Here is an 18,014-nt window from a genome sequence, read left to right on the forward strand (position 1 = left end):
AACAGTATTTTTAAATTGAGATAGCTTAAACATAATTACTTTATAATAAACATTAGTTTGATCTTGTTGGCAATTTGTAAGCATCTCAATTTAACTTTGTGAATATTTAGACTTATTCTGATCTTCCTTTGGAGTTCAAGATCAAACTGGATATAAGCAAGTGTGCAATAATTTTAGCATGTATCTCATGGTGAAAAGTTCAAAGCTGTCTTCATAAATCGTTCCCATGTGGACTTTTTTCCTGAAGATTTGTGATCAGTAGGTAATTTCATTAGTTTGAAGAGTTCTAGTTCATATTAAAATAGTTTTATTCTCTTACCACAGATAACGCTGAGTCGAGGCTTCTCTTAGCAGTCTTGCTTTGTGGACAGCAACTTACCTGACTGCAAGTAACTAGTAGAATGGGCAAAACTACAGTAACTCATTTAAAGGATCCCGCCATTTTTCACATTTTAAATTGCCCAGTATGAAAAATGGTCATACTCTCAGATATGTTGGTTAGTTGGTATTAATCACAGATTAATTTATACAGTTGAATTCAATCTTTACTTTGTTAGTAGTAAACTTTCAATACTTCAATAGTTCTGCATGGAAGTACCAGCCAGCTGATATATAACTCTTTTCTGATTTAATAAATATAACTTTTTGAATTTGATATCTTGAGCAAACCCTGGTATTAGTGCAGGTAATCTGAGTAAAAATTTTTGAAAGAGCGCTACCCTTTGGAGCGATTAATGACCAAGCGTCGATCTATCTATAAGGTACCATGATAGTGCTTATATGGTGTTCTGCCATTGGTCCATAAAAGGAAAGAACTCATTGAAAGTTACTCTAGTCAGCATGAAAATTGTTTTTTGAAAGTACTCCATTCTTACAGTACTTAGTTTTCTTAAAGTCCAGTAAGAATGTATAAATTCTTCTTTTATTTTAAAGTTCAATGTATAACTAAAGTGTGCTGTAAAATCCTAACTTCTTTGCTAGATAGGTCATGTAATTTATTTTCTAAAAAAGAAGTAGATATGTTACATGAAATAAGCCTCTAGATCATGTTTCATACATTTGTGAAATCCTGGCCTTATAGAATCTAATAGAAACCTTTTCATTATCCAAACTGAGACAAGAAGTTCACCCTGCATGCAAAATCTCTGTGTAAATCAGCTAATTTTAACCTTCTATTCACAGAAGTCTCAGTCCCTGAAAGGGAATAAGGGCAGTAACAGTATGAACAGCATGCACGTTCATTCTTAGTTATTCCTTCAAAACTTACAGCTGCTGTCCGGTCCACCTCACAGCGGCTACTCAGAATGAAACAAGCTTCAGCATCATCCATTCTAGAAAAGGGGAGACAAGCCTGTTACATGCCAACAAATACTTATGTGGACTCATGTTTCACAGTTTATAGTGTTGTACACTTACAGAAACAGAATACAGAGAAATTTTATTCAATTTGTTCTCATGCATTATCTGAACGTCAGCAGCAGTCACCTTGTGCACTGACTTAGTGTGCCAGTAATTCTTCGCTAGGCTGTGGGAAACCTTCTTTCTGTAGTGCCATAGAAGCTGTGCCAAATGAATAAAACCAGAGAGGCCTCAAACATACCTAATTTGCAAAATAAATATTTATCTGCCATGACTGTAAAAGGTAAATAAATAGCACCAGTCTGCATAGTGTGTAAGGGTATGATGAGTTACTATTGGTAAGAATGCATAAGAGGGGGCAGATAACTTAGTATAGACCTGTCTTGCCTAGTGGTAGCAGAAGAATGGGTAGAGGTACTAGATTAATACATCTGGGATAAATAACAAACATTTCTGTGTATGTATGCATTAAATGAATTAACTGTTTCCAGTTCATGGTCTCTTTGAGAACTTTTAATGCCTAATTGTTCTCTAGCGAGTCACATAATAAAAGGAGTGGTGGTGGAAGTACAGAGAAAAACTGTCCGACTGAAGGTTTCATCCAAATTTGCTTTTCCTCTCTTGCCTCAGATCTTGATATCCTTCTCCAGAGAATCTAACTTCACTTGCTGTTATGTGGAAATAAAGAAATGGGGACTTTGTTGACCTCTTTGGGAGGACACAACTTTCTGGGCAAAGAGAAACGGGATGATCAGAATGGGTTTCCTGGGAAGGGGAAAAGTGAGAGAGAAGCTGGGGAAAATGAGCAGGAGATACACTGCCCATTACAGCAACTCTATTCTGGAGTCTGGAATGGGACCCAAGAGTCCTAAATCTTTGGTTTCTCTGCTCTAGAAAATGGAATTGGTGGTTATCAGTAACAGTTTAGGCCATTGGGACTGTAGGCTTAGACTGACAGCCCATTCCTTTAGGTACTGTACAAACACAGAACAAAAAGACGGTCCTTGCCATATAAGCTCTAAGTGACATGACAAAGGACAACGAAAGTATATGCAGACATGTGAAACGGGAAGAAACGGTGTGACAATACCTGAATACAAAAATTACCATGGCAGAAAGTGATCTCACCTGATAGCAGAGAACCCACCGAAGAGAGGATGCAACAGAGAATACTGTGGTTACTTTACTGGAATTACTGGGAGTTTCAGGCTAAGTGAGAATAAGGGGTCACTCCTTGATGAAATAAAGAAAGGTAAGCCACAGAAGGACTGCACTGAGGCAAAGCGATGTACTATGTAAATAATATTTCCAGAGTATTCTGAAACAAGGGTTCAGGGAGTTGAGATGATGTATGTGTTAAGAATATAAATACAATTTTAAGTGGGGCAAAAATAAGCTTGTGTGAGAAAACACTTGCAAGATGCAGGCTCAGTCTACACAGGATACTCTACAATATGATTCCAAGCTTATGATCCACAGTAGGATACTGGCTTTATTTTAGTAGGAAAAAACTAAGATCTATTTACAGCTGTCTGCAACTAAACTAAAGTCTATGAATAGATATCCACAATGAGATGTCAGATAGCTTGGCCAACCTTTTAGGTTTTGACTATAGAAACAGAGATTAAATATGTGTGCGTTGTGTGACATCATTCAGAGAAAGTATAAAGAAAAGAGAAGGATAAAGTCAGGTCACTGTAGATTCCTCATAGGTACCCAGCAGTAGGAAAACAGGGGAAGCCTCAAAAGGTTAAAGTACTTGAAACGGAAAAATCACTGTAACAAAGGTAAATCAATATATCTAAAATAGTAATGCCAAATGCAGCTGATGTGGAGAAGTGAGGACAGGAGGTCACTTCCGAGGGCTGATTAGGAAGAAATCATGGGAACCGTATGAGTAGCTTCAGCTAAGTATGGGAGCAGAACTGGGAAGATAGGGTCTTAAAAAAAGTTGTAGGAAAGAAAATTCAGTGCAATTAGATGAGATTTTGATGAGAGCTGATGAGGTAATTGGGATGACACAGATGGTTTCACAAAGAAATGAAACCTCATATGAATATAGTCACCTTTTTCCCCAACGTTTTTCTGTAACTTCTTGAATCACTTCAGCCACAGACAACAAGAATAATAACCTGACATTAACATCTACAAATCTCATTAATTTGGACAACAGAAACACTAACAGCATCTGTGTTGAAAACACTCATTAGAACCCAGAGTATCCTTATGAGTAATGTTATTCAAGACCTAACAACTGAAAAAGCTTTGTCAGTTACAACATTTTTACATGCCAGAAAACTGAATCTGAGGCAAAACCCCCTGACAGTTCCACTGCTTGAGGATGGCAGAAATTATAGGGACTTTTTATACTGAAGAGAAATTTCTGAAAGGAAGAAGTATAAAGTCAAGAAAAAGAGTGGTAAAGACGAGGATTACGATCTGTGACGGTTCACTAAAGAAACTGGAAGGAGAGAGTGAAAATATTTGGGGTCATGACAGAACATGGGAGAAAGTCACAGGGGAAAGAGATAAAGCATAGTAGTGTTACTTTCTAGTGCAAGTCTGCACGGAGAACGAGAGCTGGTTTAAGCAGTTACTGTGTTGTTTCAAATGCTGAAGCAGCTATAGTTTCCAGTCAGGCTGAAGAACAAAGTAAGTATCAGTGTGATACCTCATGACAGAATTCGTTCTGTTTTTTTGTTAAAGCTGAGCACATGAACACTGTTCAGAGAACACCAAAAATTTGCAAAGTGAAGGTCCAAAGGTAAGAAGCAGGAACGGATATCATTTTTGTGAAGTCAAATTGTGTTCTACGGCATATAAAGAAAAAATACAGTCTTTTGTTAATTACTACTTACCCAGTCTGCCAAATTTTGGTATTCTTTTTTAGGGTGACCTTTATCATGTTATTTTGACATTGCGTTTCACATAGAATATATGTATAAACTTTGATAACGAGAAACTTCTTGATTTTTATTTTTTAGTTGTGTTGGTAACCATTATTTTATTTATTAAAATAAGTTAACCTGTGCCTTGTTATCTTCTCAGTACATTATGTTCTTATTAAAAAGAAATACAGCAAGTGTCTTAGGTACTGGGTTATATTTCATATTAAATGTTCTATTAAATTCCCACTATGCTTCTTCCCTCAGGAGAGGTTGAAAATTATTCTGTGACAGGTACATCCAATTACATGTTCTGCAGGAAAAAGCACAGTTCCACAGCTGACTACCTCCAGGTTATTATAAGTGAAATTCAAGATTACCTTTAGGGAACAGCCTAATTTTTCTTCTCCTAATGTGTAGAACAAATGCCAGCTAAATCCCCACGTGAATTCTGTCTTGAAAACATCAAGAAAGCCAAAAAAGGGACCTCCCTCTAAAAGAAAATTGCTAATCCTGAAAAAAGCTTTATTGTATTTTCCAATTTTAAACATTCAGAAGTATTTGTTTCCTCAGTGGCAGAAATCTGAGAAGACAAGAGTGCTCACTTGACTTCTCATAAATTAGATTCTTGGAAATAACTCCCCTGGGGTAAAGAAGGCTGGATGACTCAAATACTCAGACAGGTATTGGCTTAATTTTAAACATCTACCTTAGTTGCTGAGTAAGTTCTTATAAAGAACAATGCAGGTAATTTAAATCAGTTATTTGCTAAGAATCACCTTTCTCTTTCTTTGGAGAGTTTAGAGAGATGATCCTCCTATGTGAATTCCACTGTGAATTCCTTCACACCTTCAAGAGACTGAGCAGTGGTGGGGGGAGTCTGACTAATGGTGTTTGACTGATGTGTTTTGATTAATGCCGTTCACCAACTGGCAGAGAGGATTGTGTAGGTGTGGTGGAAGTATGCGGTAAGAGGAAGGGCCTGAAAGAAGAGTATACAGAGGTATAGTGGGGTAGTTGCTTACACTACCAGGCTGAACTTAGGAAGAAAACGAAACTGTGCAACGGGTTCAAAGGGTGGTAATTGTTTACTTTTTTCCTCTTCAGTTAGTCAGAAGAACTACCATCACATTTACCATCTTAGCTCAAGGAACAGAAACAAACTCTATCATGACTAGCAGTTTTGGAATTTTCTGTGCTGCTTTTTCAGAAGAAATCACAGACCCTCTGTTTCAATATCTTTAAATACTGAGACAGAAAAGACAGTGAAGAAAAATTTGGTCAAATGAAAGAGCTTACAAATACTTGTTCCTTAAAACATTTCAGATATTAAGAAAAACAAATTATATCAAAGAGCCTGGCTTTCTGAATACACATGCTTTCCTTCTAGCACGGCTTTTGTTGTTTGTCAAACTTATTTATCAAACAGTGTGAGTGACACAAAGTAAAAACTAATATTGGTCAATATTTGCCTACTTAGCTCTCAACAGGTCTTGATCTTTTAGTGCTGAGCCTTGCAGATAGATAACTCTTTGGGACCACATTGGGATTTGTAACACCCTTCGGACCTGAGCATCCATCTCAGTAGGACACAAAATAACGACATAATAGTCCTGTCAAAAACATAAGGGGGAACAGTCATGTTATTTTTTTATGTTAACATTTATTGTTGCTAGAGAATCATTCAACAGAGACTCAGGATGTCAAAAATATCACTGCTAAGTCTCAAAATTAATAACAAAAGTTATTTGAATATATGAATTTAAATATTGAATTATTTAATAAAAATGTCTAGATAGGTGTCAACTGCTCACAGAAGACACCAGGGTGGCAACTAAAGTCCATTAAGAAACATTCTTGTTTCCATACAATCATAAATTGTTTTTAGAGACAATTTAAATTTTTGTCTTTCCAGCTGGAAAATGTAGGAAGTTTTCAACAATCCAAATGGAATTGTCTTCTCCTACATTTTTCCCCTACATTAACGGGCAGATCCCAACCCTGTTTCCTGTGCTACAGACAGTCCTTGTCAGGAAAAGTAAGGTTGCTCTGAAGTATACACGTGTGTACAGATGGAAAGGAGAAATAAAAGGAACATGAGCAGAGAGACTGAGACCTTAGGACAGGCTTGTCATAGCAGTCTTCCTTAGCACACAGAGACTTTTGCAGAAAGCTTAGAGCATTTGACCCAGTGTATCTGTACCCTTCGGCTTCTCATTTCAAATGTGAAAGGAATGTATATAAGCTCTTTTAGGATGCATAAGTAGTATTAGGACTTCTTTGTCTCCAGTGTACCACAGAGCCTGACTCATTCTTCAGGCTAATTAACAAAATCTTGGATTTCAGTTTGTGTCTGCATCTATACAGAACCTGACTTCTTTGTGCATTGAATTCCACCTCTTACTAGCTGGTATTTTGGATTTGGGATTTGTCAAATTGCTGCTCAAAAATTTGCAGATTGTGTTTTCATGATTTTTTGCACTAGTCAAGGAACCATGTAACACAGGTTACAGAAAAACAGGTAACAGAAAAAGATGTAGAGAAGATTTAATAAAAGAAATAGTCTGTAGCAAAGCTAATGATAATGAATCCAAATTACTATCTCATATAAATAAGCTTTTATATGATCAAAAATAACTCATTTGGCATGTCTGCATTGCCTAGGGCATACGTGTACCCTAAGAAAATCTCTTGTGTTTAATCTTTCAAGGTCTTTGTTCTTTAAAGTACAACTATTTATTTTGTAATTTCAACAATTCTGAAGGGAGCTAATCTTCCTAAGACTGACAACAAACCAGAGCAAAAGGCAGAAACCAAAAGACGCTTAGACTTATAAGGAGTTTTGGATCTAGTCCCAAAACAACAGGAAAAATAATTTTAGTACTTTCGTTTATTTTCTATTCTGGGGTAGAACATGGGGAATTTCCATGGAAATACCTGTTTCTAAAAGGACTGGCATAATTCAACAAGACAGTAATTCTATCTATTTGATCTATTTACCTCAATTTAAAATTAATGTCTCCATACTGTATCTCAGCTTCTTATTGCAATTCTAGAATCCCAATTCAGCCAGCAATTCCCAACAGTTTTACAAATTAAAGGCCATTTCAGAAGGCCGGCTGAAAAAAAATCAGTGGATTTTTTCTTTTTTCTTTCACTGTAAGTACCTGCAATCTGGGGTGAGCATAGAATTCATTTAAGAAATCCATAAGTAAGTCAATCTTCAGAGAGCTAACACACAGCACAACATGTTTCTCCGTCTGAGCCCTGTGTCGACTGTAGTTACCACCAGATTTTTGTCTCTCCATCCACAAATATGCCAGCTGTTCAAACTGCAAGAGATCCCAATTGGCAGTGAAACACAGACAAGCAGATGTGCAGTACAACCGTATCATGACTTAACAATGTTGCATCATTCATCTTGTGCCCCTGTGAAAAGCTGCACTTAGCCGACAATGTCTTTTCCTTTGTAAAAACTTTTCTGGTAAGTGGGTGAAATGAGTAATAGGGTGATCGAAAAACATGACAGTACAGCCAGTCTCGACCACACACAAACAGCAAGGAAAGTCCACTAAAATATCATGAGACCACAGTCAATCTCAACATTTCAGAAAAGAATGAAGGCTGTACCTTATTTCTTGTACTCATTTTATACCTCTGAGCTCTCTTTTTCCAGTGCCATGGGACACAAGTGCTTCCCTCAAATGAAAGGTTAAAACTTATAAAAGAAAGTATACTTAAGTGTATACTGTGACTACAGATACTTGGATAGAAGCACCATTTTACTTAGTTTGGCCAATAACTCTTCTCAAGAGATTTTATACTGTTCTGAAGGTGGCCTTCTGTATACTCTCTTATCTGTCTTGCAAATTTAAATAGAACTTAAATACACAATTGTCAATACAGCAAATCTGCCTTTGCCAGCTGAACAATATATGCAGGCTAACAGTAAACATTGCTCTACCAGTCCAAATCTTTAAAGAGAATACTGTAGCAATCAGTGCCATTGTAACAATCTGCAATAAAACAAACAGACACTATTTCAAAGCTTCTTGTAAGTAATATGCATTTAATACTGAGCTCAACTTAATGACATACCTGTGTGGTAGGGGTTTTTCTCATCCGCATTCAACTGACAGAGAGACTGAATTGTGAATAATAATTTATTTCATCTTAGCAGGGCAAAAGCTGAGGAGAGAATGCCTCCCACATTCTGTGTATGGAAAATATATGAAGCCCCATTATCACTACAAAGCTATAAAATAAAGTAGCTAATAATTGGTAAATTTATTTGAAAGGGCAGTAGATTCCAGGTGTTTACTGGTAATGCATAGCTCTTACGTCTGAAGTCTATGTCAGAACCACCTGAAAGATATAATCTCTATTTCCTGGAAAATTCCAATTTTTTTAAACAAAGCATGTATTATTGTCATTAGATTTCCACTGAGTGTGAATATAACTGTGATAGTGTTTATCTCTGTGTATGCAAAGATCAAATATTTAGGTATAATTAAAATGTTCAAATAATTTCAAGAAAACTAATGCTGAAATCTTGAGCTTGCAACCTCTCAGGGCTTCTGTGTTCGCTCACAGTGAGCTTTAGTTCACTGTCAAAGAAGCAGAGTCTCAAAACTATGGCTGTGTGGGAAACTTCGGAGCTTCATGATCTAGCAAGTCTACTATCAGCTTTGATAACCCTGCACAAAGTCTTCCACACCCCCTTTTTGTGGCAGGACCCAGTGTGGAACAGTTAACATCTTGGCAGGGTTTCCTACACAATCCCAGGGTTTCTACCAGCAAGTCTTAACCTAATGAGCTAGGAAAAGTCTGGTAACAAATTTAATGCAACTGATCCATGCCTTGAAAAACTTGGATTTTCCTAAATCATCCTTTTCTTGTTGAAATTGTTAGAGGTCCTAAACTTAAGTAGCCATAAAAAATTCCTAGCTGCGCTGTTGGCTCTGTCTGTGTGTCTGTGTATGTGTACTGACATACACAGCTGTGAACCCAATTTGCTTGAGTTGCAGATTTAATGAGATTTTTTTCAAGCTAGCACTGAGCTGTAAGGGTAAGAGGAAGTGGGGAGAACCAAGATTAGAAACACGGAGCGCCTGCAGAGGAAATGCTATACTCATAAAGAAAGTGCTGGCTACTGTTGTGTTTGGGTGTTTTTTTAAATTGCTTCAGCAATAACAAACCCATATCTCAGGATGAAGTAAAGGCTCTGTGGCTCACAACAGGAATAGAAAGCTTTCACCAGCACTCAAAAACTGTTATTACTGCTCTATTTTTTGGTATAAATCTAGACTATGGGAGAAAAGACAAAGGAAAAGGGAAGAAAAAAACCCCAACAAACACACAGGAGGTATAGAAGATGGTTATTTTTTCTGACATTTATATGCAATAGTAATAGTAACAATGAATTATTTCAGTTATTATTCTTTTGTTTTAGGAACAGTTCTAAAGAGAAGAAAAATCCACATTTACCTGTATGGGCAACACCACAAGAGCAACACAGATCATAATGACAACAAGCAGCTTTGAAGGCCATATCTTGGGTGTAACATCCCCAAAGCCCACAGTGGAAAATGTCACTATGCAGAAATAAAGGGAGTCAAAGAGAGTCAATCTGTTTCCTGCTCGTTCCAGATGCTGAATTCCACAAATACTATGTAGAAAAGAATGAATAAAAGACACGAAAAATAAAAACTGTACTTAGGGTCGGTTCAAGTTTGATGATTATATGTGCAGATAACTATTTATTTTCAGAATTCATTAATTACTTTGCAAAGGCATTTTTTCAAAGAAGAGTAAAAATTAGTATCACACCAGAAGTGTCTTATTAATATAACTTTCAAATGTAATTTTTAATTAAAAAAACCTCATTTCTTGACTATTTCCATATGATAGTTGCAACTTTGTTGCTAGGTTTTGCTTTAGTAGCTGTTGTGAGGGAGAGGTGGTATATAGAACATCACGGATTGACGCAATTCCTTGCTAAACCAGAACAAAACAGATGGTACATAGTTGCCACCATTCAGAATTTTTTATAAACATATTTTAACTTTTTCAGGGAGAGTTTGCTGGAATGGCCAAGCAAATGTACATACTGCTTTCTTTAAATCTATTGCTCTTTAGGTTAGTCTGCATCCCTTTCTGTGGCAAGAGTTACTAGCATGAACTAGTTGTGCGAGTACATGTTCCATACTAGCAGGATAATGTTGGTATAAATGGGTTCTGTCTAGAACAACCCGAATGTGAGAACTGCAGGCTATGGAATTGTCAGAGGAGTAAGTGTCCAGAGTCAGTCTTCAGGTAGAAGTGGAAGATGCCTACTGGTATGTCGACTCTGCTTGCTAAAATTACAGAATAGAAATACAAGGCCTGGTTGTCTTTGATAGCAAAATGATTGAAGTTCATTCCTTCCAGTCACACATTCCTGTGAACAAGTAAATGGCTCAAGTAAATTAGTAATTATTTACTTTTTAATCAGCATGATGTGCTTTCAGTTTTAAGAAGCACTAGCCGAATCTGTCCACGGGTCTTACTGCTATTTCATACATCTGTAAAAACATTTCACTTTGAAAAAATGTATCATGCTAAAGAGCTTCCCAAGCTTAGAAGATGATCTTCCCTCATACAGTAGAATTCATTAGATCAGTTCAGGCTTTTAGATTAGATTCACCTATATGAAGCATATCAATGTGTGGACTACCCTGAATAGCAGTTTTTTCCCTTTGGAGTTAACAGACTGATTTCTACTCAGAGAATTAAGAGAAATATAATGTCGTATTTGTTAGTAAATATTCTAGAACATGCCAAAGATTACTTCTTCACATGTGGTATCCAGATGGTAATAGTCAACCATTAATACCTGCCATGGTGAGATCTTTGCATCACCAGGGAGACCCTGTGTTTACAACAGCTTTAGCAGTTGTTCTACTGTTCTCTGTTCTGTTCTCCAAAAATAATTTAGCTGTGGGCAGTGGCATTTCCAGAACATATGGATCAAATTCCCAGTTTCCTTTTCACAGTTCTAGCATTTGTAGTTTTCACACATCTCAAAATGTTCTAAAAAGGGTGGGGTTTTTTCCCCCGTTGTTTGCATAAGCTTCATACTTCAGTCAGAACTGATATTTTTATATTCCTACCCAATTTGTCCCACATTTTTCACTAGAGTTGTAATCTAGATCTTCCATAATTTCACTATGTTCCCAAGTTTGGGGGTTTTTTTTTGTTTTGGTTTGGTTTTGTTTTTGCTTGGGTTTGTTGCAGTTTTTAGGGGGTTTGGTTGGTTTTGGTTTTGTTGTTTTGGTTTTTTTTTTACAAAGAGGATAATTATATTATTGTCCCTGAAAATATTAACAGAAGAACTGTAAGGAGTTAAGCTAATGAAGCTTCCTTTTTGTCTCAGACAAGGAAGTTTTTCTGCTAAATACTTTTCCAGTGCTAATTTGAAATAATGGAGTATACTGCAGAGGCATTTGTTGAAAAAATTAATTTCTTCAAAATTACTTGCACCTCATTTGCAGTTCTACCAAATTGTACTCGAAGCCCTAACCCTGAAAAAAAAGGAACAATAAATCCAAAATTAAGTTACCAAGTCTTAATTTTACTGGGTGTTTTTCTGCTCTGCCTTTTGTTTTTACTAGAGGCAGAAACCACAAAACTGCAGAAAAAACTGACTTTCAAGAGGCAACCTTCTGGGAGTCTAATTACCAAGTGAAATATTATCTCTTTTACTCCTCCCCCAGGAATATTACACTTTAATCTCACCATCAGTGCCTCTAAAGAAATGTTAGTCAGCATCTATAGCATGTTCCTATCTGTTTGGGCTACCTGATTACACTGCATAGACAGTGCAGTGGAAAGTTGTCCACATGCATTAGTTACTCCATTCCCCACAACTTTCTGATATCTTTCAATATAACCTAATTCTTTATATAAATAGCAGTATCAACTCCTTTTTTCTTGTAAATTAAGTGTTCAGCATTATTTTTAAAAGATGCATAAATACGGCATGTACCAATACAGACAGTGTGTGTTCTTGTCTGCTTTCTCATATTTCCTCACAATGAAATATGTTGTAACTTTGATTTCATCCTTTGGCTGTTTTGATATTTCATGCTGGTATTTTTATCTCCTTGTTCTTGTATAGAGGCTAGATTTCAAGGGTACTCCTTGTAGAGGGTAGATTTAGAATAGATCTTAGGAAGACATTCTTCCCTGTGAGGGTGGTGAGGCGCTGGCACAGGTTGCCCAGAGCAGCTCTGGATGCCCCATCTCTGGCAGTGTCCCAGGTCAGGTTGGCCAGGTCATTGAGCAACCTTGTCTAGTGGAAGGTGGCCCTGCCCATGGCAGGGGGGTGGAACTTGATGATCTTTAAGGTCCTTTTCAACCCAAACCATTCTATGCTTCTATGAGAAGTGTGCTTCCTCCTCCTTTTTCATCCCATGAAGAGACAATAATTAATTTAGTCATCCCTGGACAAACATAATGATTTCAAGCAGAAAGGGAATGTTCAGCAAAGGCAGTGCTCACACCAACTTGTTCTTGTGGAGAAAATAAATGACTGTAATAACAAATACACAGAAAACGGCTCATTAAAACATAGGGCCAATTCAGCACTTTATCTACCAATTTTAGGTTTCCTGTAAATTGAGCGAGGCTGCCTTTTCATAGCAGATAAAAACAGAACTGGTTGAACAGAGAGGAGATTTAGTACTACTAAAAAAGCCCACAGAAACCCAAACTATAGGTCTGCTAAAGCAAAAGTAGTATCAGAAAAATTATTACAAACTTATTGAGAATGGAAGTGATTTTAAACACTCTACTACCACTACACTTGAAAAACAAAAGGTAAAGATAGTAACATGCAATCTGAAGATTAGTCATGTTTTGTTTAGGTATCATTTGAACTTTTGAGAGTTCAATCTTTGTTTTCCTGGAAGATTTCTTTTTAATTCCAGGAATCTTTGTTTGCTTGAGTATTTTATGTGCCAACACTAACGACTGTTTGTATAAATAGCCTGTCTTTACATGCAGTATAGAAACAAATACTGTAGAGTAAATTAACCCCTGAGATGAAGTCAGATTTTTATCATGCTGTGGTAGCATGTCATAGAAATAGACAGAACAAAAACCATGTGGATAGCAATTTGCAAGTACTTTACATTAACTATCCTTATTTAAAAGCAATTAATTATAATCTATTTTATATTGGTTTGCATTTTCATTTTTCAGTGTTGCCAAGTATGTCCGATTTCTACATATTTTTTTTTTTTTACTTTTAGAGAAAATTATTGCTAATAGGTACAACCTCTTGAGGTCTGCCAAGAGTTAGAGATGCTTAGGTGTCTTCAGGATTAGGCAGCAACTAACAGCATTTTTTTCTTTGGACTTTAATTTTGAGCTTCAACTTGTACAATTACTTTGTTGTGTTTTAATCAGCTAGCTACACGAACTACCTAATGAATATGTTGAAATCAATGGGGATTCATTTTATTGTGTTCAGTGCTATTCTGTGGTACAGGCTCAGTACTGATACACTACAAAACTTACATTTGAAATAACTCAGAAATATAGCCATTCTGCATATTAAGTAAGTGTTTCCAGCAGTTTCTCACATCCAAAACTCTAGGTTTCCACATATCCTACCACAGAATGGTGATGTTAGAAGACATAAATAAAAATATGATTATTTCATTGTTCTGTACTGCTGTTTGTATTATTTCAAAATTTTATGATGCTACTATCACAGCTATTTTTTTTCTCTTTATGAGAAAAAATGGAATGAACAATCAGTCAGCAAAATTGTTGTCAGACCACCAACTGTAGCAAATATCTATAAGTAAAATTCAAATACACCAAGATACTGAAGATGACGACCACATTAACTTTCCAGGAAACGCACGGGCAGGCATTTGAGACATATTTTACCACTATAGTTGCTATAAGTATCTGCTTAAGGAAATGAAGCTTTGGAAAAGTTCACCCAAGATGTTTAAAGAAACTTCCTCAATCTTCACACCAAAATAAAATGTGGCTATAGAATAGTTCACACTATAGTCTTGCTCTGGGAGACATGCAATATCTTTCAGTAGTCTGATAAACGCATAGAGGTTTTGCCTGAATGTAGAAAAAGGTGCTCGCTACTTGCCAAAGATGTTAATATTAAGCTAGTGCCAGTCTTAAGTCCTTGAAATGGAAGTGGTGTTATGCTGCAGCACAAACAAACTAGTAGGCTGCAACAAGGCTGTACCATTGGTCAGGTTCTACCATCTGTATCATATCTCCTTCCTCCAGAAGCCACATATACATACACACCACCACCACCCCCAGTGCTATTTAACCACTTAGCAGGAACGCGCTACAGCTGGACATCATCCATGTCAATCAACCCACAGCCTTCGCGGCGAGGCCACAGCTGCATGTTATCAATGGTAATCAACCCACTGCCTTCATTCCTCTACAGTGTTAGGACTAATGCTCTATCTGGAGAATGCCCTGCTTCGTACAGAGGCAAACAGTTTTTCATACTGAAGTTGTCTCTGTGGGGTGTTCAGTCTTCTCTAGGACACTGAGGTAGAGCCAGATGCAGTTTTGTCCTGTATTTTTAAATGAGACACTATTGGAAAAGCAATTCTAAGTCTTTGTAGAATTAGTATACACACAAACCATTAAACGCTCAATTTACACTTCAGAAAACTCTGCACTGAATACTGGTATGACTGCAGTGACTAATTTAAAGCATATATACATATAAATATGTATAAGATACATATAGAAATATTGTATGCTGACTTCTAAATGATAATACATGTCCTCTGAATTTTAATTACCTTTTTCCTATGAGACACAGCTGAGCTCTGTAGTCTGGTCCTACAAAAGGTGAAGCTGTTGCTGCTAACCACCTTACCTATGACCTAAACCCCTGATGTTTTCTGATAGAATCTCTGAGTCTTGTGTAAGTAATGAGGAAGAGGCAAAGAAAGAGAACAAGGAATGAGCAGAAACTACAGCACATAAGTGAGTGAAGAGACAATCAGAAAATACTCTGATCAATAATAAAATGTCTATCCTGCCCAAACACCCAGAAGCTGAGGTTTTAAGTTGCCAAAAACCAAATGCTTCAACTTTTTCCAAGCCTTGTGATGCTTTCTCTGGCCTTTTAAAATATCTGGGGCTTTTTCTTAAGCATTTATTTTCGGAAAAGCAACTTTCCATAAACAGTATTAAAATAGAAATAAAAAATTACATAAATAAATAAACTGAGTAGTCTAAGTAGATGTGTAATTTCCAAATGTTAAAATGACAGAATCTGGTACAATGTATCATGTATAATATATGCAATTTAAGAATTACAACGAGAAATTACAATTTGCACCTTTAATTACATATAGAAGGCTTTAAAGCTGTGGGAATAATTGAATTCCAGGACGTAATATGGTTAATGCATACAAGACAGTGAAAGGAATGAGGGAGAAACACTGACTTGAAAGAAGACGAAGGTTGTTACAGTATCTTCAAAGTAAGACAGTAGAGAAATACATTTGCTATCATGCTGAAATGTATTTACTGACTGGACAAAAAATAAAAAAAACCAACTTCTGGACATTGTGGCTTCTTAATATTCAAGGACAAAATTAATGTTACGTATCTCAGACATTTTTGCAACACTTACATCACTTTATCAGAAAGTCCAATGTAAATCTTTCTATTTTTCCAGAATATTTTCTTTTCACAGACCAGCACATATTCATACAACACTCTCCCTTTTTTTCAGAATCATGGTAGTGAAGGGACTCAGATTACATCCACAGACTTGGAATCAAGCTCTCTGGTTCTGTGGGACTTTGAATACAAGCTGAGGTAGGGGTGCAGAACTTTCTTTCACTGCACAGAAATCCCACCATGTCAGAAATGAATTCTGAATGTCACTTCAGCCAGAAAGGTCACTTTTTTTTTTGTATTCCAACTGTATCGTTATCCTAAATTATGGTGCTTTAATAATAAGCATTATTGTTTACCCATAGTGCCTAACACAAGCATCTTCCTTCCCCAAAGATCAGTATGTTATATGCAGCTAATGGTTGCAAAAGCTCAACTTATAAAAATAAACTTCCACTAGTAAGCCATGTGATTTCTAGAAACTGCAGAACATCTTGGTAAGCAGAATAGGATATTATGAAATGACCAACTGTTTATAAATATTTGTTGAAACCGAGTGAGAACTTTTCTACTCCTGCTGCTGCATCTTGTGAAATGAGAAGTGGAGCTGCAATAAAACAACCCTGGTAATTGAGACGGCACAAGTGGAGTCCCACTGTGGGCAGCACTCAGCTCAGCCCATTCCCCTAAAAAGGTCTGTGCACCCTTCAGTCTGTAAGTCCAAAGAACTACCTGTATTTTTGCATGCTTTCAGTTTGCCCCAGAGCTCCCCAGAGCCTTGACGTTAAACAAAGTAAGCCATGGCATTCGAACATCAGTGGATCAATCCTGCTGCAGCTGGAGTCTGAAGTAGCCAGCAACTCTTCAGGAAATCAGTCATGCAGTCAGTACTTCAACCACCAGACACCCTGCACCTGCAGGGCATCACAGAATTAGATAATACTACATACCTTGCCTTTCTCAGGAAGAATAATTAGGTAATCTATTTATAATATTCAGAAATCATATGTGCTGTGCTGGAAAATTCAAATGCAGACTTCTAATTTAATACACCCACTATGTTACGCTTTGGACCATGACATTCCTTGAGGTGGTTTTGAAACACCCTTAAGGGTGCAACAGTTGTCATGCAAACCGCCCACAACCCCTTGATCAAACTGAATTAACAATTGAAAGACTCATTATCTAAATATTTATTAAATGTGTAAGAATTAACTAACCCATGTAGAATCAGGATAGGAATTGGAGGCAGAGGTATTGATTATGACCAGGTATATATATATATATATATTTCATTTCCTAGTGACAAGAGTGCAGTCCACAGTTATCCTCTTAGCATAAATAATAAAAATTAATAAAAATCCTCAAAAATATGAAGAAAACCTCAAAAAAATGCTAATGAACTCTAGGACTGTGTTTGGGTATCTGTCTGAACCTAAGTTTGTTTTGGGGTAAATCATTGAAAATTATATCCAATTTCCAAAGCCTGGTTATTGTACCACTACCACTACAGAAGTTGTTTAATTATGTACCTGACAGATTTTAAAGATGCTAAACTTGGATTTTAATAATCAGATTTGTTAAAAAAAAAAATAAAAATTTTTGAATCATAGAAGGTTGGCTAAGAGAAGCCAATAGTAATAAAGAAATGGAAACTAAATTTTTTAAAATTCTAAGATCAGGTTATATCTACTGTGGAAGCACTGCTGCTTATCTTTCTTTTTTTTATTATTTGCTCCTTTGGTTAGATTGCTACTGGTGATATGGAAGATCCAGCTTCATATTCGTCATCTATGACTGAATTCAAACACATCCCATTTCTTTCGTCTTTATGACAGTGATGGAGAGAGATGGTAAGAAGAGTAAAAAGATTCTCAAGTTGGATGGATGAAGCTTCTGAAAGGACTGACACAGAAAAAAAGGCCATATTGGATTAGGCAAAAGTAATTAGACACTCTAATTCAGTGTCCTGCTTCTACTGGGAGGAGTAACACATTTTTAATGAAAGAATAAACAAAACCAGTATGGAAGGATTCTCCCCTGAAATACTCTGTCTGCATTAAAAAAAGAACCTGTAGTAATAACTCAGTGTGCGTAGCG

The 18,014-nt window shown here is 36.5% G+C and overlaps 1 protein-coding gene and 1 long non-coding RNA gene across 10 annotated transcripts in view; one reads left to right on the top strand and one right to left on the bottom strand.

Annotated features, from left to right (window-relative positions):
* Positions 1-9,809, top strand: part of LOC114012122 (uncharacterized) — a 52,224-nt gene extending 42,415 nt beyond the window's left edge. For 2 of the 3 annotated variants that reach the window (XR_003554402.2, XR_008748968.1), the window contains exons 5-6: positions 4,818-4,927; positions 9,697-9,809. This is a non-coding gene — a long non-coding RNA (uncharacterized LOC114012122). The remainder of the gene's footprint in view (positions 1-4,817; positions 4,928-9,696) is intronic. The other variant, XR_003554400.2, reaches the window with a different exon arrangement.
* The window catches only part of KCNT2 (potassium sodium-activated channel subfamily T member 2), a 151,207-nt gene that overhangs the window by 67,073 nt on the left and 66,120 nt on the right, over positions 1-18,014 (bottom strand). For 5 of the 7 annotated variants that reach the window (XM_055815039.1, XM_055815037.1, XM_055815038.1 and 2 more), the window contains 4 exons: positions 9,732-9,912; positions 7,412-7,576; positions 5,721-5,857; positions 1,268-1,331 (listed from right to left, as the gene is read on the bottom strand). In XM_055815039.1, coding sequence (XP_055671014.1) covers positions 1,268-1,331; positions 5,721-5,857; positions 7,412-7,576; positions 9,732-9,912 — 547 coding nt within the window. Of the gene's footprint in view, positions 1-1,267; positions 1,332-5,720; positions 5,858-7,411; positions 7,577-9,731; positions 9,913-16,646; positions 16,829-18,014 lie in introns of all 7 variants that reach the window. The other 2 variants (XM_027786524.2, XM_055815040.1) reach the window with 2 other exon arrangements.

The sequence above is a fragment of the Falco peregrinus genome, chromosome 10 (assembly GCF_023634155.1).
Source record: "Falco peregrinus isolate bFalPer1 chromosome 10, bFalPer1.pri, whole genome shotgun sequence".
Taxonomy (NCBI): Eukaryota; Metazoa; Chordata; class Aves; order Falconiformes; family Falconidae; genus Falco; species Falco peregrinus.